Consider the following 19,508-nt stretch of genomic DNA (forward strand, 5'->3'; position numbering starts at 1 on the left):
AATATGACACTTTGATGATCACATAGAAATGTAAAAATTAATACATTTATCTTGATACTAAAATATAGTCTCTTAAGACAAGTTGATTCTTTCTAAGGATGAGTAATTGCTATACACTCCATTTCTAGCAGACCAAAAGAACATAATTTTGTAATTTCTCCGACTAATGATACTATAAAATATTATAAAAATATATCCATTAGTGGATCTTTTGTTGTCCATGTCACCTACCAAATTTGAATTCACATATCCATGAATACAAACTAAAAATTAGGTTGGGTTGTAGGATAAAAATGAAAACATCTAGAGAATACATAGAAGTACCTCACAAATATCTAAAGGCCCTCCTCACTGTATCCGAATGTACCCATCTAGGACTAGCAACATATAAATTAAGGACTCCCACTACTTGTGTAATGTCTAGTATTGTACAAACCATGACATACATCAAATTCATAACAACACTAGCAAAAGTAATTATTCTCATATTGTCCATCTTATAAGGATATTTTAGAGACTACTCAATTGATAAATTCATTTTCATTGTAATAGGAACACACAATAGTCTATGAGCTACTATGTTGAATCTCTCTAAAATTAAGTTCACATACTTACTCTATCCCATCCATAGATTTATATTAGCTCCATCTCTTCTAATATCCATTCCAAAGATGCATTTGGTTGCACCTAAGTACTTCATTTTAAATTGTGTAAAAACTTGAGATGTCAATTTAAAAATCAAACTCATCCCATTATTGAAAAATAACATATCATTAAAATACAATGAGATAATAAGAATACAATCACCATATAATCTTTAGTATATGCAATGATCCAATTTGAATCTCATAAATACCAAACTTAATAAAAGGCATAAATTTTTTGGTACCACATCCAAAGAGATTTATTTAGACTATACAAAGAATTTAACTTATAAAAGACATGCATTTTATCTTTCTCAATGTGGTGCTTTAGCTATGACATATAATTATATTTTTTCAAATCATCATGAAGGAAATTTGTTTTCACACCCATCTTCTTAACCTCAAGATCATATACTACTACAAGTGATAAAATAAACTAAATGGATGTCAATTTTGCAATTGGGGAGAAAATCTCACCATAATCAATTGCCTCAACTTAAGAATAACCTTTCACAACCAATCTAATATTGTAATTTTCAAGTTTAACATTTAAATTAATTTTTTTTTGAACACCCATTTACGTACAATTGGTTTACATCCACTAGGTAAAGGTACTAGATCCCTTGTGTTCTTTTTCTTTGTTGCTACCATCTCTTGTGTTCTTTTTCTTTGTTGCTACCATCTCTTCATTCATGGCCTCTTTCCAACAATTTATATCATCCATACCCATTGCCTTTGTTATAGTCAGTCTCATTAATGTTAGTAATAAAAACATTTCCAATATAGGAGAATACCTTTTTGGTTGATGTTGATGCTAACTTGACCTTCTCAAGAGCTATGACGGAAGTTCTACTTTTGATTTTGAACTATCCAGACTTCTAGAGATCTCATCCTCTCCAGGTTCATTGCATGATTCAATTTCAACTTATTTGATCTTTTGATTTAGTTGAACTACATATTTTTCTTTTTTCTTTAATGGTTACAATGTAGTGGAATAATTCTTAGCTTATTTTAAGTAATGCCTCTACTATAAGATCCCAAAACTTATACCTCAATGAAATTGCAGTTAACAACCTTGTTCTCCAACATTGACCTCTTCTCCCTAGGCATACAAGCACATGGATTGCAATGAAGCACTCTAAGATGTATCAATGAAGGATTTTTTTATTGGCCACACCTCCATAAAGATTTTATCAACAAGAGCTGATGTAAGAGATCTATTAACTATGTAACAAGTTGTGGCAACTAATTTTGCTCAAAAACTTTGTTCTAGACTAGCCCCACTAAGCATACTCTAGGCCCTCTCCATTATTATCTTGTTTATCCTTTGAGTAACTCCATTATATTAAGGAATACATGGAATTACCTTGAGTTTTTCTAGACCATTATCTTTGTAGAACATATCAAAATATGTTGAATAAAACTCACCAGCATTATGAATCCTCAAACACTTAATCTTTATATCAATGTGATTGTCAACAAGAGACTTAAAATGACTAAAGATTTAAGTTACTTTAGAGAAAATAAATCCATGTACTACTATAATCCTCAATGAAAGATACAAAGTATACATATTTATAAATCAAAGAAACACTAATAGGCCCAATTTTTTAATTATACTAGGTCTAATATCCTAGAAGATTTGTGAGAACTAGAATAAAACTAAACATAATTTTTCTTTTCATAAATGCAATGCTTGCAATAATAAAACTCAAGATTATAATGATTCAACCCCTTAATGAGTATTTATTTTTCGTGGTCTATAGACCCTTCTCACAAAAAGTGATCAAATCTCTAGTGTCATAACATTTTTTTCTTCACAAGAAGTTTATTTTCAAAGAATGAGCTGAAGATTGCATATTTTTTGTTGATGTAGAAGAACTATTACTCTAAATGGTACATGCATCAAGATAAAACTAAATAATAACTTGAACACCATTTGTGATTCAAACCATAACTTCTCTTACCATCTCATACCCTCCACTCAATAAAAACTTACACATCTGCATTAGTCAATTTACTTATAATTAAAAGGATCAATGAAAAACTAAGGATTTGCATCAAACCAATGATCCCCTTCACTTATTCATTAGGTAATCAAATTTAAATTCATTAATGACCAAATATATTCACATGAAAATCATCACATTGGTACATCTTCCCATTCTCAAGCATAAAACATAATAGAGTCATACAATGATATTTCTCCTCCATTTTCATTCTAATGGAACTTAGTTGAACAACAAGTGTATTGAAGGAATTTAAATGATTGTTTATAGATTCATTATCCTCCATTCAAATAGAATATAACTTATTTCCCAAGAATTATTTACCAAGGATTTATCCTTATAATTTTCACCAATCTTTTTCAACAGTTTTCCATGGTAGTCTCTTCATGAACATTTAGTAAAACTAAATCCTCTAATTAGAGTCACATAAGACCTGTAGTCTTTCTATCCATCAATTCCTAGCATTCTTGTTTCATACCTAATGACATGGTATTAAATATGCACAACCCTTAGATCTATACATGAACTTATATCCTTCATCATAACTTTACACTACTCATAACTACCACCATTTCTTTTCTTCTACATGTGCTTGCCATATCTTCCTTTAATAAAGTGCAAATACTTTTCTCGAGGTCCCAATCAATCAGATATTATTAAGAAAAATACTTTATCTAACAACTAGGATCAAAGGTGATCAAGATAAGATAGCAATTCAAAGAAATCAAGGTATGAAAGAATGCTTCCTAGACTAAGCTAATGAGGAAAGTGTTGTGCAAATTTTAATTTTTTCAACTTAAAGAAAGAAGAAATACACATGCATATAAAATAAGCAATATATCATAACACAAATTTACATGGAGTAAACTTCAAACCCCAAAGTAGCCCCACACATTATTTAGTAAACCAACGGAATACAATACAATTATAGGGCGAACTATTATAGGAGTTTCACCAACATGTAAATCTACAATAAATCTGCCAATATAATATTACTTGGACAATTCAACCATACAAACTACAATTCCAAGTGCCAATAATAGATGAATTACAAATTAAAATCATTTGCAAATCCATGAGAGGAATGGGACCCAAAAGCTTGGGTTCAAATTTTAATGCCTTGGTCTTTGTCTTGGTCTTCCTAGATATTTTTTACACATTCTTTACGCAATTAACAATGTCATAACTTGTGATATTTGACCACCAAATTTGGGTGTGCCAATTTGTCCTCATTACACATTAAAATAGATGCTTTGAGACAAGTGTAACAATCTATCACAATGCTTGTCAAAAATTCAATGTAACCTCCCTCTTAAACATGCTCCTACACATCATATAATTTTCATATGTAACCCCCTTTATGATGATCTTACAAATAACACATATTACCAACACATGGCCGAACTATGACACCTTAAAATGGGATGTCTACCTCCTCATGTAAGGTCAAAATATATTAAAAGATGAAGTCTAATAAGCCTCCAAGTGGATGCCAACTCTCCAAAAGAAGACCAAATAACTAGAAGATGAAATAATGAGTGCCTACAAAATACATTTAAATGAGCATTAGGAATGTAAAGTTGAAACACCTTTTTTCTAACATCTATTATATTTTTCATATACACATTACACAAGTTCTTTGTATAAGTTCTCTTACATTATATTCTTTGTTACGCTAAGTTTCATTATATTCTTTCCTATTTCATACTCTCTTACGTGTACTACATCTATATTGTTGTTATGGCCTTTCCAAGGACCATGTCCCTAGGCATTTTCCTTCATGGTTGTATCTTTCTAGAGCCACCACAAAGTGTATGATGTATCATAATGCTTGTTTTTGGTGAAATTTGTTGCATCCTACCCTTAAGGAATGATCTTGTCTAATTTTAGCCTCTGGCACCCTTGTGATTCTTCATCATTGGACTCCATTAGATCGTCCTTTTAGGTTTTGAACCTAATATGAGTAGATCAATTGCCTTTGTGAGTTTTCAACTAAATCTATTGTGAACCCTAAAATCGGTACTATCCATACTAGTATGCTTAATGATTTATTCCTTGATTGTCTTAGTTTCTTAGATGGGTCTTATATGAAAATAAGTGCACATTGAAAGTTTTGAAATATAATGATGTAATATGTCACACAAACTTGTGTCGACATGGTTCATAATGACTAGTAGAAGGGGGCATACAACCTATGATTTGAATTTTAAAAAAATGAATTTCAAATTTCTTTCTGCACATTTCAAGATTTGATATTTATTTAGAAACGAACTTTAAAACTAACATTGTAATTTAGAGAAATAATGATCATGTTATAATAATATAAATAAATTTACAATAAATATATTTTCAATATATAAAATAAATTAATATTAAACCTGAACCAAAACTTAAACAAAATATATCACTTAATGCATTCAAATATTACATCAAAATAATAAAAACAAAATGAGATGGGTCTGCAAAATCAAAAATCAAATTGTGCGATAGATAGATAGATATATATATATAACAACATCCATTGAGAAATATCTCTACTAAAATGGAATCACAGGAAGACGCATTAAAACCATACTACAATATGAGGTGAAAATCGTTTTAATGTTCGTAGAACTTGGGTGGCAATATGACAGTTTGGGTGGGAGGGGTGATAGCCTCACATCGCATACCCAGGAGACTCCCGTTGCCTTTGTACGCTCCACGCAAATTCCCGAATAACAGAACTCCAAGACCCATTAAAGCAAGCTTAATCGTCATTACAGACAATTTGAAAAAAAAGCCTGTATTTGTTTGCATTCTATCTGCCATTTTGTGTTTTGGCCATGTGCTGCACATCCCCATCGACAGGGGCAATGGAATTGCAGAAGCATCGGGACTATTTCTGATGCCTCCTGCTAAACTTGGCAACAGGTAAGGATTGGTATTCCAATCAATTGATTTTATAATTAATATGAATGGCACTTATTACTTATCACCTGCAAGCATTGCCACATTACTGGTGAGAACGGAACTATTGAATTTGAATTTGAGGACCCTTGAAAAGTTTAATAACAAAGTAATTAGCGTCTTTAGCAAGGTACCCACCTTCTCTCTTATTATTAAGAGAACCTGGAATATTGCAACATTGTTACTTTAAGTAAAACCAAACTACCTACTTCAGTGAGAAACTTAGGTTAATCTGACTTTTGAATTTCTAGCCCCTCTCCGGCAGATAATTTAACATGTATTGTCACAGAACATACCTCTCTAGAGGAATTGGCAGTATCTAGATAGATAAGTATATTGTGACGATGAAGTTGTGTGTAATATGTGATCAAGATCAAGGATATTTATGTGAAACCATCATATTGCCATATCCAAAACAACATCACGGTTGATCAGAGGAAGCTATATAATCAAGTGCTCTCATGTTGATTGATTTCCTATTTAATTTGTTGGCACTGTTCAGGTATTACCTGGTGAGATCAGGTGAATCGGTGTATGAGAACAAGGGACTTATTAACACCAATCCTGTTGCAAAGACATCAGTGGACAGTGGGCTTTCGGATGAAGGTGAGAAGCAGATAGTGAAGGCTGCGTTGGAATTGGAAGCCATGGGGGCCTGCAAAGGGAGCTGTTGGATATGGGCTTCCATCACTCAACGTGCATACCAGTCTGCAGAAATAATTGCTTCCATTAATTTCGTGGATCGCAGGTAAGATAGTGTAAGAGTATTGAGCTGGATATTTTTGTTAAGTATTGAAGTCCTTTTGTGGGGATTTTGAATAAGAATTTTAATTTTTGTGGGATTTTGATGCGTGGCTTCTCTGTTCAAAACTTGATATATCACAGACTTACTCTATGTAGAAACGTTCAAGAACCTTTTTATTACCCCACAGAAAACAGTTACGGAAGGAAACAGACAAATAATGTTATCAGCAAGGGCTATCTGAATACAGATAAGAGCACTTAGAAAATAGCAAGGAGAAAGACATCATTTCATTTACCAAGAATCATTATCTGTGGTGTCCCCATCTTTAACATAAAGGTTAATAAACAATAAACAATCATGTGTTCAAGGATGGCAGCCTTGAATATCTCCAATCAGTTTAGGAATAACAATTTGTACATAATAGTTCAAGGAGGTAGTAGTATATTACATCAATAAAAGATTGTAGCATAAAGAAACATTGTGGAAAATCGTCTTATTCCATAAGACTTCATGATCTTCCTATCAAGTCTATAAGAGAAGCATAGTAGATCAAGATGTAACAAAGACAAGCAGTTGATATGTTATCCATCCCTCAAGAAAAAGAAAGCTTCAGGAGCATGCAACACACCAAGCTAACACGATGTCAAGTATGATGACCTTAATTCATCTTACACATACATGGATTATGACCTTACCATTAATGAATTGATCAAATATGATCAACATAACCAATAAAAGATCCATAATCAGATATGTTCATGTTTCTGTTAGAGATTAGTGTTCACTTGGATTAGGAATATTACATTATTAGTATGTTTGTTATGATTTAATGTGTGTGAGTAGATATGGGAAGTTGGTTAAGTGTTTGTTTGAGTTGTTAGAAGTTAGAACAACTTGTATGATTAAGTTGTTAAAAGAAATTACCTATAAAACAGGATGATAGAGTCCTATATAGGTATGCAATCTGTATCATCGTGTGCGTGGTATAAAAGAATATTATTTTGTGTATAATATCTGCTATTGTATCTCTGCCCATATTTCTTATATGGTATCAGAGCCTCTTTTATGCTTGGGCGTATGAACAAAATTAGCATTTAGAGATATCCAATTAGAGTTTGAATTGCAGATTGCATGCTGGCGATGGACTCTCACCAGGATGGCACGTGATTGTTGCGGATGGGAAGAACTTATTTGGATTTTTTCAGCTAAATGATTTTACAAGTTCCATTGCTATTAGTGGCATGTGATATTGCTGGTAGTTTTAACGACATTGCTGAAGGCTACTAATCAGATGCATGCAGCAAAAGAAATAGATCACGTGATGCTATATGTATTTCTGATAATAGAAGAACATACTCTATATCGTGGTCTTCCATTTGATTGCTGTGCATGGAAGAGCGATTGAGATTAAAGGGAAATCACTTTTGTGAGCAGCATATCCTATGCAAGCGTAAGAGAGAAGCACGGTATTATATTGTGTAATATTTCCGCTTCTATTATTGTGCCCAAAGTCTCTGATTTGTTTATAATTAGCCAATTTGGGCGCTTTAGTGTCTGAGAACTTGAATTAGCATAGAAAACATTACAGATCGATATTGGGCATTGTGGATTGTTACGGTTTTGATCTATCACATGGATCTAATCTGTGATGTCGAAGTTTGAACTGATATAATGTATGCTCAAGAAGATTTGTTTGTCTTTGCTTGCTGATGTTTGAGGGGATCATCGACTTGATGGAGGATATGAGCTGTCACACATTGAGGGTAGAGGGCTAGAGATGAGCCCGTGAGCACTGCACACATACTCCAGTTCAATAAAGACTTTAATGCAAAATTGGACGTGTAGAGGAAAGGTTGTAATAGATGTCGCTGGAGGTGATGATTACTAGATTTGGTCGAAAGAGGCACGTTGTGGGAGATATTCAGGAGTAAAGGGTTGTTAAGGCGTGAGAAGGATTACGTTGTGTTTTTAATTGAATTCTCTTGTCAGCCTGCAGAACAATCTGTCTTTAGCATCGTCTACAAGCTTAATGAGGTTACCAAGGTTTGGAAAGAATATGCCTCGGGTTATAGATTTTTCATTTGGTCACATAAAAGATCCCCAATATACTTGTTGCATTTTAAGTGTCCTTAGTTGCCTTCATGGGTACCTAATTAATTTTTTTTTTTTTTTCTGTATAGTTAGATATATTGTGTTAATTTAAAATGTCAAAAAAAACAAAACAAACATTGCCTTGATTGTAATTGTACGTACTATCGCTTGTATGCGATGTCCATTTTGTGGGGGGCATTCTACAAATTGTTTTCAATGCCAAATTTGCTAAGTAGCAAACTGTTTGGAGGTAGGAGGCAATGGAGGAAGGAGGACAATCATCGTTCTCTTGTCAGTCACCAACGACGAGGCCGCTTATCAGTTTTGGTGGTGTTTTGTTTTCTATTGTGTGGCTATTCCTATTCATGTGCATGTCATTTCCTTCTGTAACCTCCTAGTGTAAAATGTTGAGCAAAAACACTAGTGTAATGCAGTTCATGGATCTTGAAATGGTTAATGGTAATCCAGAAAACCACATGAGTTGAATAGACGAGCGAGTTCCTGTTCTTGTATGGGTTTATGGTAAGCCTGTGTGAAAAACCATGAAAGGTTGATGGGAGGTGCCTTTCTTTTGAATCAAGATCATGAGCCACAAGAGTTGGCTTATTGCAGTTGGAAGTGTTAAGGAGGAGAATATGGACATCATCAATATTGTAAACAGCTGTATTGGAGAGCAACTGACTACAGAGATCCTCTGACTGTTGGACTTCTTGGAAGTGTGATCAGCCAGTGATAAGTTCACTGGAAGTGAAAGCGAGATAAGTTCTCATATGTAGGTGATCATGTGCAGCAACATCCAGATAGCAACATGCAGACCTAAAAGTATGCACAGGCATACGATTTTGTTTCCAACTTGTGTGATGTTCTTTCTCTCCATGTTCACACTAAGGGGGGGTGTTAGAGATTAGTGTTCATGTGGATTAGGAATATTACATTATTAGTATGTTTGTTATGATTTAATGTGTGTGAGTAGATAAGGGAAGTTGGTTAAGTGTTTGTTCAAGTTGTAAGAACAACTCGTATGATTAGGTTGTTACAAGAAATTACCTATAAAACAGGATGATAAAGTCCTATATAGTTATGCAATCTAAATCATTGTGTGCGTGGAATAAAAGAATATTATTTTGTGTATAATATCTGCTATCATATCTCTGCCCATATTTCTTATAATTTCAAAATCATCAGCAAGACAACATGAAGGATGGTAGGATCCACACTGAAGCGGCGATCTTAATATTGATGATACATGAGTATGCATGAAGGTCTCATCCATATTGGCATAACAATGGAGATAATGCATAATGCACTCCATCACTACCATCAAAGGAAGGCAATACGTAACAAACTCAATGCCACATCAATCATATATTAAATCCAGATTGATCATGTTTAAAGTCCATTTCGTTTCCACATCCATTCTCTGTTATCATTGTAATAAGCAAATGGAAAAGTATCATCATTGTGTAACCTGATCATACAAGCAGAAGACCATTGTATGCGGCCAACAGCTATTATCATAGGAAGGAGACTAACATATTGCATCATATCATATTGTCCTCACGAGGAAGGAAGGAGTAAGCCGGTTATTGAGCATAATCTTCATTAACAAATTCAAAACACACCAAATAGTCCCTTGGCCAATTAATCATCCAGTTCGATCAAGCTACTAACCATTTCATTGGTTAGTCATTCAAACAAATGGTTGGTTTAACCAATGAAAACCTTAACAAGTGGTCATTGGTCAATGAAGAGCCACGATTTGGACAAGTCATGAAGAGCAACAATTATATTCATACAAAGGATGCGATTAATAACAAATGAACATTCAATTGCCAAAGGGTGTAATTAGAACAAGTAAATGATATCTATGTAAAGGTATGTTAACATCATAACAATCAATTATGAGACGTGTCTATTCCAAGACAAGAGTCGATCTGCCCCACAACGAAGAGATGCAACTCCTTAACTTCTCAAACACATATATAAGGGTCTTTCACATCACTCCAAAACATCATTGAATTGGAATTTGTCTTTGTTTATTTGTATCCTATTTGGATCTTCTCTCTTGAGGATTATTGCCTTTGGCATAACGGGTTGCATACTTAAAAGTTTACATCAGAAATAGCACCAAGACAATTGCATATTTATCAAGTATAAATCTGAGACAGCAATTCATCCTTCATCAATATAGGTGAAAGGGAAAATTTATCAGTATAATAGCATTGTAAAATCAGACACAGATTGCAAATATTATTGCTATAATTCAAGAAGATTCAAAGCATATATTGAACAATTGCCATATCAGAAAGAGCAGAAATCTCATCTAAATCTGCAGATTGAAACATCTAACTTCCAACATATTCTACAGTGTTATATCAGACATAGTGGAGTTGCAGATCAGAGATCATCCTTGCATAAGCATCACCAAACATATTAGGAAGAGCAGAGATAATCCATCTATACATAACATTGGTTGCATTATTTATATATATATATATATATATATATATACACTGATCAAGATCATTTTGCATACAAGTAATTGTCAAATCAGAGATAGTAGTGATTTTGACTTCAAATCATCATATTACAAGTGAAAATTATTGTATATCAAATCATTTTTGCATTGATTATCATCATTTATTAGTATTACTAGTGAATTGAGGAAAGAAGTCTCTTGCAATTGATTCTTATAGGTTAAATGTTCCTACATAAATAATAAGGGGACATTACATTATCATAACTCAAAATCCAATTCTCCTATCTATTCTTGCCCCCATCGTTACAACTCTCCAGTCTAGTGTATCTTTATTTTCTCACAAAGACATCCACTTCTAAGAGAAAACTAACTCCCTATTTTTAGAAATCATGTGATAGTTGTTTCCCACTAGTTTGTGCCATTAGTAACTATTTCTAAACATAGTAAATACACTTAAACTTGTTTCCCAATTTAGAGGGTTTGGTTTGATTGTGCCTCCTGATTCATAGGAGAGTTTGCATCATTCTCCCCTTCTTTTAAAATTTTGAACCTCCTGGTTGAAAGCTTATTTATAAGAACAAACTTCAACAAATTAAAATACTAAGTATCTCAACAACCTAACTATTGCATTTTTTTGGTGATGTAAGATTACTTTTTATCCTAGTATGCTATTACAACAAGCATCCAAGAAGAGTTTGGAAAAGATGATAGAACCATCCTTCTGACTTGAAGAATCAAGCCACGGTGTTCCCTTCCACTGGATTAGATATCTTTTCAAATTGTCACATTTTTTCCTCTTTCTACTCCAACCACTTGTTGGAATAGAGATATTCCTCCTTTGCCAATCGGTCTTCTTCCTCTTTTCCTAGCTTTTTGAAGGCTCAGGAGTTCTCCACCAAATATCATCATTGCTCTTTGCACCATTTGTATCATGTGCATTTAAATCATTTAAAACATAAATAAAGTTTAAGGGAATACAAATTTCACGTGAGTGCTTCCTCCTCCACATTATGTCATTTAGGCATTCTTTCAAGTTCTTTTTTTAATGGGTCTTTGTTTCTTGACTTTGCATGATGTTGTTCACAAGTCAACTCCTTTTCTTCATTGTCCTCTTTTGCTGCAAAACAAATGTTTGTGCTTTTATTTTCTTCCTAAATCACCCTTGTTCTTTCTTTAAGAAAATGATGATATTCTACTCCTTCACTAATGGGATTCTCTAGACATTCATCTAGCTGTTTTTGGCAAGTTGTGTTCTCTAAAAATATTAAATTTTCATCACATATGGGGCTCCAAAAGATCTTTGTCTCTGTTGTAGCTTCCTCTCTAACGTGGACTATTTCCAGCTTCCTCTCTAATGTAGACTACTTCCATTGCTGCAATATTTTGGGTCTCCTCTTGTGATAGACTGCATTCTTTCTCATTGTAGTCTTCCAACTCTTCTATTTCTGCATTCTAATCTTCAATACCTTCCCCATGTTTCAGGTAACACAACTCAACAAATCCATCAAACTCAACTATCTCTTCATCTTCATCTCATTCACTTATTTCTGCTCTTTGTGACTCTTGGAAGATCTCATTCAAAGGTCTTTTATCCATTAATATTTCTACAACTCTTTAATGGATTCTATCTTTCCCTGTTCTAACAGTTCCACTCATTGGCTAATCCTTGACTCAATGGCTTCCCCTCTGCGAATGACTCTTGCTCACAAAGCGTTGTATTTATTCTCACTATTCTTTTTCACCTTCTCAAAACTCTTCAATGCCTTTATTGTAGATTTATTACCCATTGCATTTTGTTTATTTCATTTTTCAAGTTCGTCCAATACGGTAATGTCCCCTTCCTAAGCACTGCAGCATGGTAGACTATTAGCCTATTCAACGGGTTCCCATAGGCTAATAAGTTAGGGTTGGGGGAATCATGAAGACAATTTAATCTAGCAGTTTGGCAGTGATAGGTATTCTATTGAGTTCAAGCGGTTGAGATGTGTATGATGCTCTTTTTTGGAATGGTTCTGGATAGTTTTTCCATTTGGCCTGGGCATCGACTAATCTAGTTGTTAGTATTACTATTTTTAGATATGTTGGTGGATGTAGTTAATATTGATATCCAAATATTTAATATAGTCCAGTGCGTTAATTTAAGTAATGATAAATTATAAAGTTAATTTAAATATTTAACTTTATCATTTATTTAAATATTGACTATATGGCGTCCAAAAGTTAAATTAAAAAGGGGCTAAGTGTGAAATATTAAATAAATGAACTTTATGGGTTTGGGCGACAACTTTTTGGGAAACATAAAGATTTAAAATTAAATTAAAAAGACTCCTTGGCTTGGGTGTGGGTTTTGGAGAGCCTATTAAAGTGAAGTTTGGGAGATCTTTTGGTTATGCTTGGATATGTTATTTTGGAGATTTGCCTTGCTGGTTGAACTTGTTCATCCTATGGCTTTATGAGGTAAAAAACCCTTGCCAGGATCATCTTCTACGTTGGTGAAAGATCCAATCTGGAAGATTTTTTTGGTGGTTTTATACAAAGATCACAACTGTGCTTCACCGCGGACTTGTACTTTCAGTTTGCACAGATTTTATTGCATATCAGACTTGTGGAGGTTGATTGAGGAGTATTTTTGAGGAGATTACTTGTCGTTTGCATCTCCCATTGCTTGCTACACCTTTCACTTGTAATGTCCCCATTTAATAAAATAACTCAATAAAAATGGCTAAGGTGGTGTGCGACCCAACAAGTAACTTTGTTTATAAAAAGTGAAATATTACTTTTTATTAAAAAGTAAAATATAATAAAAGTGACTTTATTAGAAATGAAGTGGGTAAAAGAAATTAATTTTTTTTTCCCTCCTATGGGGTGACCAGCTTATGGAAGTAAAAGATTATTTAAAAATAGAAAATGTTTCCATTTTTTTTAGAAACTTCCACAAGGTCTTTATAAGGACTTCATCTTCATTTTGGAGGCATCATTGAGTTTAGTTCTTCTTGTGGAAAATTTTCTTGTTGGCTGTAATTTGGTTTCAGCTTCATACCAAGCACGAAAACCTTTGTGAATTCGGTGGGTTGGACAGAAACCTAACTCATCCATTGGAGGTTCCGTGATGGGGATCTACTTGTGCTTCATTGTTGATTGATTGGTGAAAAGAGCAGAAATTCTACATCAGATTTGAAGATCAGATATTAGGGCTTCTTCATTTGGCGATTTGGGCTATTGTTTGCATAGGGTTTCACCCTAGATTTGGAGCGCCATATTGTAGAAGGGGGTTGACTTTCCCTAGAGGTCAAATTGGGTGATTTTGTGGAGCTTAGGGTTTGATTTCATTTTCAGATTTGGGGCAGACCTGTTAACCATCCTTGGAGTAGCAATTTTGATGCTTGTTATCACCATTAAATTAGGGTTTCACCCTTAGATTGAAGCATAACTATTTGAAGGAGAATTGTGAGTTGTTGGAAGACATTTTCACCATATGGAGCAGCAAACCCTAGCCGGTTTTATAGCATACCTGAGCGCCTCAATTTGGAGCTGCATTTTAGGGCCTTGGTAATTAATTGCACTAAGGTTGAAACCCTCATTTTGGGCATTATAACTTGGCCATCATTTCAAGGACAACTTTGCATGTTTGGTATGTATAATGAATAATCCCTATAATTTGTTTCTGTTTGTGGACAGTAGACTTCTAGGCAAGATGGGTATTAAAATCTGCATATCTATCTCTACATTATCTCAGAAAATGTAAGGGAAGTTGTGTTTCAGTACTGTAAATATCTGGGCAGCTATTTGTTGACGTGTCTAAAGTCGAGGAACTACGACTTCATCCGGCCAACGCAGAATAGATTACTAAGAATCCTATCCTCTCTTGAGATAAGGAAATCCCTAATGCTGTGTGAATTTGATCAATGGGGATGACCTCAATGTTTTGGTTGTCAGGTCTTGACTGCAGGATAGCTTAGTGGTTGATGTGTTTTGTTGAGAACACAAAGGGGACTAATGGTTAGACGGAATTGGTTTCGTATAGGTTCCCTAGAGTTTACAGTCCTATATCATCTGATTTTGCTTCTAATTGATGTTATTTCAGCTTGATGGGATGGTTTCTTTAATAAAAAAGGAAAAAAGGAGGGAGGGATAAATAGTGAATAAGAACAGCTAACTAATTCTAACTAAGACATCATATTTCAACACATAGACGGAAGTCTTAATATAACTAGAAATTACTTTGCCAGCTAATTAGCACAACTAGGTAAAAACCAGTGCAATCATCTAAGGATTTCTGAATTTTCAAGCTATTTAGACATGAATGATAGACTGTTACACCTATTTATCCAAATCTAATAACCGAACTTAGCACAAAAGGGGTTCAAACTAACCATGCAGAGGAAACAATAATCAGCTATTTCCTAATGGTATGAACCAAGATTTTCCATCAAATATATGCATAAATAACTTTCTGAAAGTAAATACAATTGCAAAAATATGAAATAAATGGAGAAGAGGACCATGCACTCAGAGTAGAACAAACATAGCTTTAACTTCCATTAAATCCTATATATATTTTGCCACAGTTTTTGCAACAATCTTTGTTTTTTCTCCCTTTACAAAGAGGAACTAATTCCTTTATATAGAATTCCAAAAACGGATGAATGCCCAAGATTCAACTTAAACAAGTGGGCCAGATTCATCCTCTACCAAAACTGCCCATACCCATAAATGGGAGGCAAAATATCAGCAACAACAAAAGGAGAAACAATAACTACCAAAAAGGTAATTAATAACTACCCAAAAAGCTGCTCCAAAAAGTGCACATGCACGGAGCTCAAGATTTACAACTGTTTTGGTAGTTAGAAATGAACTTTATGCCTAAAAAGTGCTTTTTAAGATTTTAAAAGAAACTTGCATTTTAGGAAAGCACTTTCTCCTTTCCTACTATGGACTCCTTTGTAATAAATTTGACCTCCTCGCGCAAGTACTCTCCCTAGATATCTTGATCGGCTGCACGCTCTACTCGAACGTAGTCCTGGAATCTTAGACATAACTTGAACAATTTGGTTGTTGAAGGCATAGGAGGATTAAATATTTTATAATGAATACCCTGTAGGAGGCTATCTATATTCTCCAGTTCTTCCCTCCAGTATGATTTATGATTTTCAAAGCATGATATGTCCGCCTGCAGCCCACTAGCAAAATCTAGGTCCTCCATGGAGTAGGTGACCCTGGTTTTAAGCCTGTCCTCCCACTGTGGTTGTGTTGATGTGTATTTTGTACATGACCAAACACAGAATAAAATACCTAAAGGTACCTTATCCTCTCTTGAATAAAGCTCCCGAATGCTGAAGATATCGCAGAAGGATCAATCGGAGAAGCTTCAAGGTTCCTGTTATGTAGGATCTCTACCCGTGGATAAGCTCTTTGTGGTATGATGTGATTTTGCTGGAATCACAAGGGGACTTACACTCGATGACCTGAACGTTTGATTTGCTGGAATCACAAGATTTCACTGGCCTAGATTTTGAAAAAAAAAGAAAAAGGATGAGGGCGAGGAAAGGATCTAATTCTGACACTAAGAATGTAGGAGCAATGAATGATCTTTGATGAAATTCTAACTAAGTCTTGTCTTGACATCCCAGGACCATCTCCACAAGGTTAGTGTGATCTTCGGAGGAAAGCTTTATGATGTTCAGATCATCGCTACAGGCATAGACACCATCAGGCTGATGCATATCAATGAAGAAGCGACAATTGAAGTTAAGCTTAAGCTGAATGATTCTAGTTGACTACCCAAGGAAAGTCTGCAATCAACAAACTGCTAGTAGTATGGATATACAAATTTCACCATCAATCAAACACATTTCGTCCACTCATCTAATAACATGAAATCAAAACTGAGAAGTATAAAGACCATGGAAATTGTTGAATCGACCCATAGATTTCACCATTCCTTCAATGAAGTTTTACAAGCCTTTAACAACATCTTGGCAACAATCTTTGCCTTCTCTTTCTATTCTACTCTAATTGCTATACTATTAACTGACTTATTCACTATTTCTAACTATTCACCTTCTAACTCCTGACTAACTATTAGCCTTTACAAATGAGGAGCCAGGGCTTATATAGTGCCCACAATACAATTCAATGGCTTAGATCAATTTGAGATCAATGGCCAAGATTTTACAATGAAACCCTAATTAGGGTTTGTTACAACAAACTCAATTCTGACCAATGAAATAATTACATTATTTGGACACATGTCTTCTCTGGAATATTCGACCAATGGAGAACTGGGGTAGGTACATCGAAGTTTGTGCCATCTCCCATGAGTCAAGTACATTGAATCTGGACACGCTGAGGTGGACCAACCCGACTGAAGGAGTGATGACTGGGATGCCACCTTGTCCGACACTTGGTTGATGTTCAATTTGATGATGTTTAGAAGCTAACTTTAATTAACTCTTCTGAAACTATTGGCTTCTTCAACGAACCCTTGCTTTAACCTCGTTTGTCTTTGATGTGCAGGATGGATGGTGTACCTTTCCTTCAAATGCTGGACTGGAAGAGGTCATCCTTGATGATGCCGGGCTGGAGAAGGTCGTCCTTGTTGATGCCGGACTGGAGAAGGTCGTCCTTGTTGATGCCGGACTGGAGAAGGTCGCCTTTTAACTGCAAGACAAACAAAAAGATGATTAAGGACACATGATAAATTCATTTCAACATAGCATTTTCAACTTAAATCATCAACGAAAAGATATCAACATGAAACTTGCCCAAGATTTTCTCTAGGAACAGACCCTATAAGAATTTCGCTCTGGACCCTTTGGAAGGGTCAGGAGCGAAATTCCAACTTTAGCTCAAAATTCACATTTTTGAAGGTCAAACATCTTTCCAAGGCATTCCAAATAGCTTTTCTCACCCTAGTCCAGGCCTGACTTAGCACAAAATTTGGAGAAAAGGATGGTTTTAGTGTTTTTCGCTCTGGACCCTTTGGAAGGGTCAGGAGCAAATTTCTTGTTTGTAGCTCATTTTTTTCATCATTTCAACTTCAATCCACCTCACAAGGCAAGGAAACACTTTTCTTCTCTCATCCAACCCAAGTTTATCTTGATTTTGCAAGGCAAAATAGGTGATTGAAGGATTTTCGCCCTGGACCCTTTGGAAGGGTCAGGAGCGAATTTCCTCTTTTGGCCTAAAATCATCACTTTTGGAGACAACCATCGACTTAAGGGCAATCACAAGGGCATCTTTTACCTTGGTCTAGGCTTGGCTTGGCACAAATTTTGGAGAAAATGATGGGTTTTAGGATTTTCACTCTGGATCCTTTGGAAGGGTCAGGAGCGAAAATCTTGTTTTAGGCTCATTCCTCCATCATTTCAACTTGAACTCACCTCCAAGACTAAGGACACATTGCCTCACTCCTATTTAGGCCATAAAAATCAAAATGTTAACTTGTCCTGCAAAGAAAGTAGGTGATCCTAGGATTTTCGCTCTGGACCCTTTGGAAGGGTCAAGAGCGAAATTCTCATTTTGGCTCAATTCCTTCAAACTTGATAATTATTGACCATTCAAGGACATGCCTAAGGACTTCTTTAATCATGATCCACACTAGATTTGGCATGAAACTAAGGGAAAAGATAGGTTTTACACAATTTCACCCTGGACCCTTTGGAAGGGTCAGGAGCGATTTTCCTTTTCTAGCCCAAAATCATCATTTTTTCAATCCCAATCTTCTTTGCAAGGTGAAATTTCATCTCTTTTCGCCTTAGGAACAAAGTTTTAAGCTCAAGCAAGGTTAAAAATATATGCTTGTAAGGAATTTTGCTCTGGACCCTTTGGAAGGGTCAGGAGTGAAATTTCCTTCCTTGGCCAAAACACTCATTCCTTAACTCCTTCAAACGTCCTTAAGGGTTTCAATATGCCCATTCTCTCTTTCAACATGCCTTGGACATCAAAACTTGGCCAAATAAGGAAAGAAATGAGGTCTAGGAGGATTTTCGCTCTGGACCCTTCGGAAGGAAGGGTCCAGAGCGAAAATCTCATTCTTGACTTGATCCTTCATCTTTTCAACTCCAATCTTCTCTGGAAGGTAACAAAACATCATTCTTCACCCAGGAGACAAGGTTTGTGGTCTAAGCAAGGTCAAAAAAATAGGCTTGCAAGGAATTTCGCTCTAGACCCTTTGGAAGGGTCAGGAGCGAAATTCACCTTCTTGGCTAGAATCCTTCATTTTTTCAAAGCTTTCAAACATTTCCAACGTCCAAACATGTCTACTCTTCCCTTCAAAATGCCTTGCAAATCAAAATTTGGTCAAATAAGGCCAGAAATGACTCTTAGGTTGATTTTCGCTCTGGACCCTTTGGAAGGGTCAGGAGCGAAAATCTTGATTTAGGCTTTAATTGCTCATTTTTCAAACTTCAATCTTCTCCTGGAGGCAAATATAGATTGTTTTCCACTTGAGGAACCAAGTTTTAAGCCCATTCAAGGTAGCAAATGAGGATTATAGTGAATTTCGCTCGACCCTTTGGAAGGGTCAGGAGCAAAATTCCTAATCTTGGCCAAAATCCTTCACATTTCTACGTTCCATCACCTCAAAAGGCAGA

General features: G+C 35.1%; 1 protein-coding gene and 1 long non-coding RNA gene across 2 annotated transcripts; both read left to right on the forward strand.

Annotated features, from left to right (window-relative positions):
• The first annotated feature begins 5,180 nt into the window (after positions 1-5,180).
• On the forward strand, positions 5,181-6,605 carry LOC131075441 (uncharacterized). The gene is made up of 3 exons (XM_058012286.2): positions 5,181-5,563; positions 6,102-6,347; positions 6,500-6,605. Exons 1-3 carry the CDS (start codon positions 5,280-5,282, stop codon positions 6,603-6,605), a joined length of 636 nt encoding a protein of 211 aa, XP_057868269.2. The 5' UTR covers positions 5,181-5,279.
• Positions 6,606-7,328: 723 nt separating this feature from the next.
• On the forward strand, positions 7,329-9,569 carry LOC131074815 (uncharacterized). The gene is made up of 2 exons (XR_009113123.2): positions 7,329-7,810; positions 8,063-9,569. It is a non-coding gene; the product is annotated as an uncharacterized LOC131074815 (long non-coding RNA).
• Positions 9,570-19,508: the final 9,939 nt, after the last annotated feature.

This window comes from Cryptomeria japonica, chromosome 11 (genome assembly GCF_030272615.1).
Source record: "Cryptomeria japonica chromosome 11, Sugi_1.0, whole genome shotgun sequence".
Taxonomy (NCBI): domain Eukaryota; kingdom Viridiplantae; phylum Streptophyta; class Pinopsida; order Cupressales; family Cupressaceae; genus Cryptomeria; species Cryptomeria japonica.

What these genes read in the sequence shown, in the direction of transcription:
- LOC131075441 (XM_058012286.2), top strand. Translation starts at nt 5,280, where the DNA reads ATGACAGTTTGGGTGGGAGGGGTGATAGCCTCACATCGCATACCCAGG. An exon ending in CCTGCTAAACTTGGCAACAG is followed by an intron (nt 5,564 to 6,101) that starts GTAAGGATTGGT and finishes GGCACTGTTCAG; the next exon opens with GTATTACCTGGTGAGATCAG. An exon ending in ATTAATTTCGTGGATCGCAG is followed by an intron (nt 6,348 to 6,499) that starts GTAAGATAGTGT and finishes TACTCTATGTAG; the next exon opens with AAACGTTCAAGAACCTTTTT.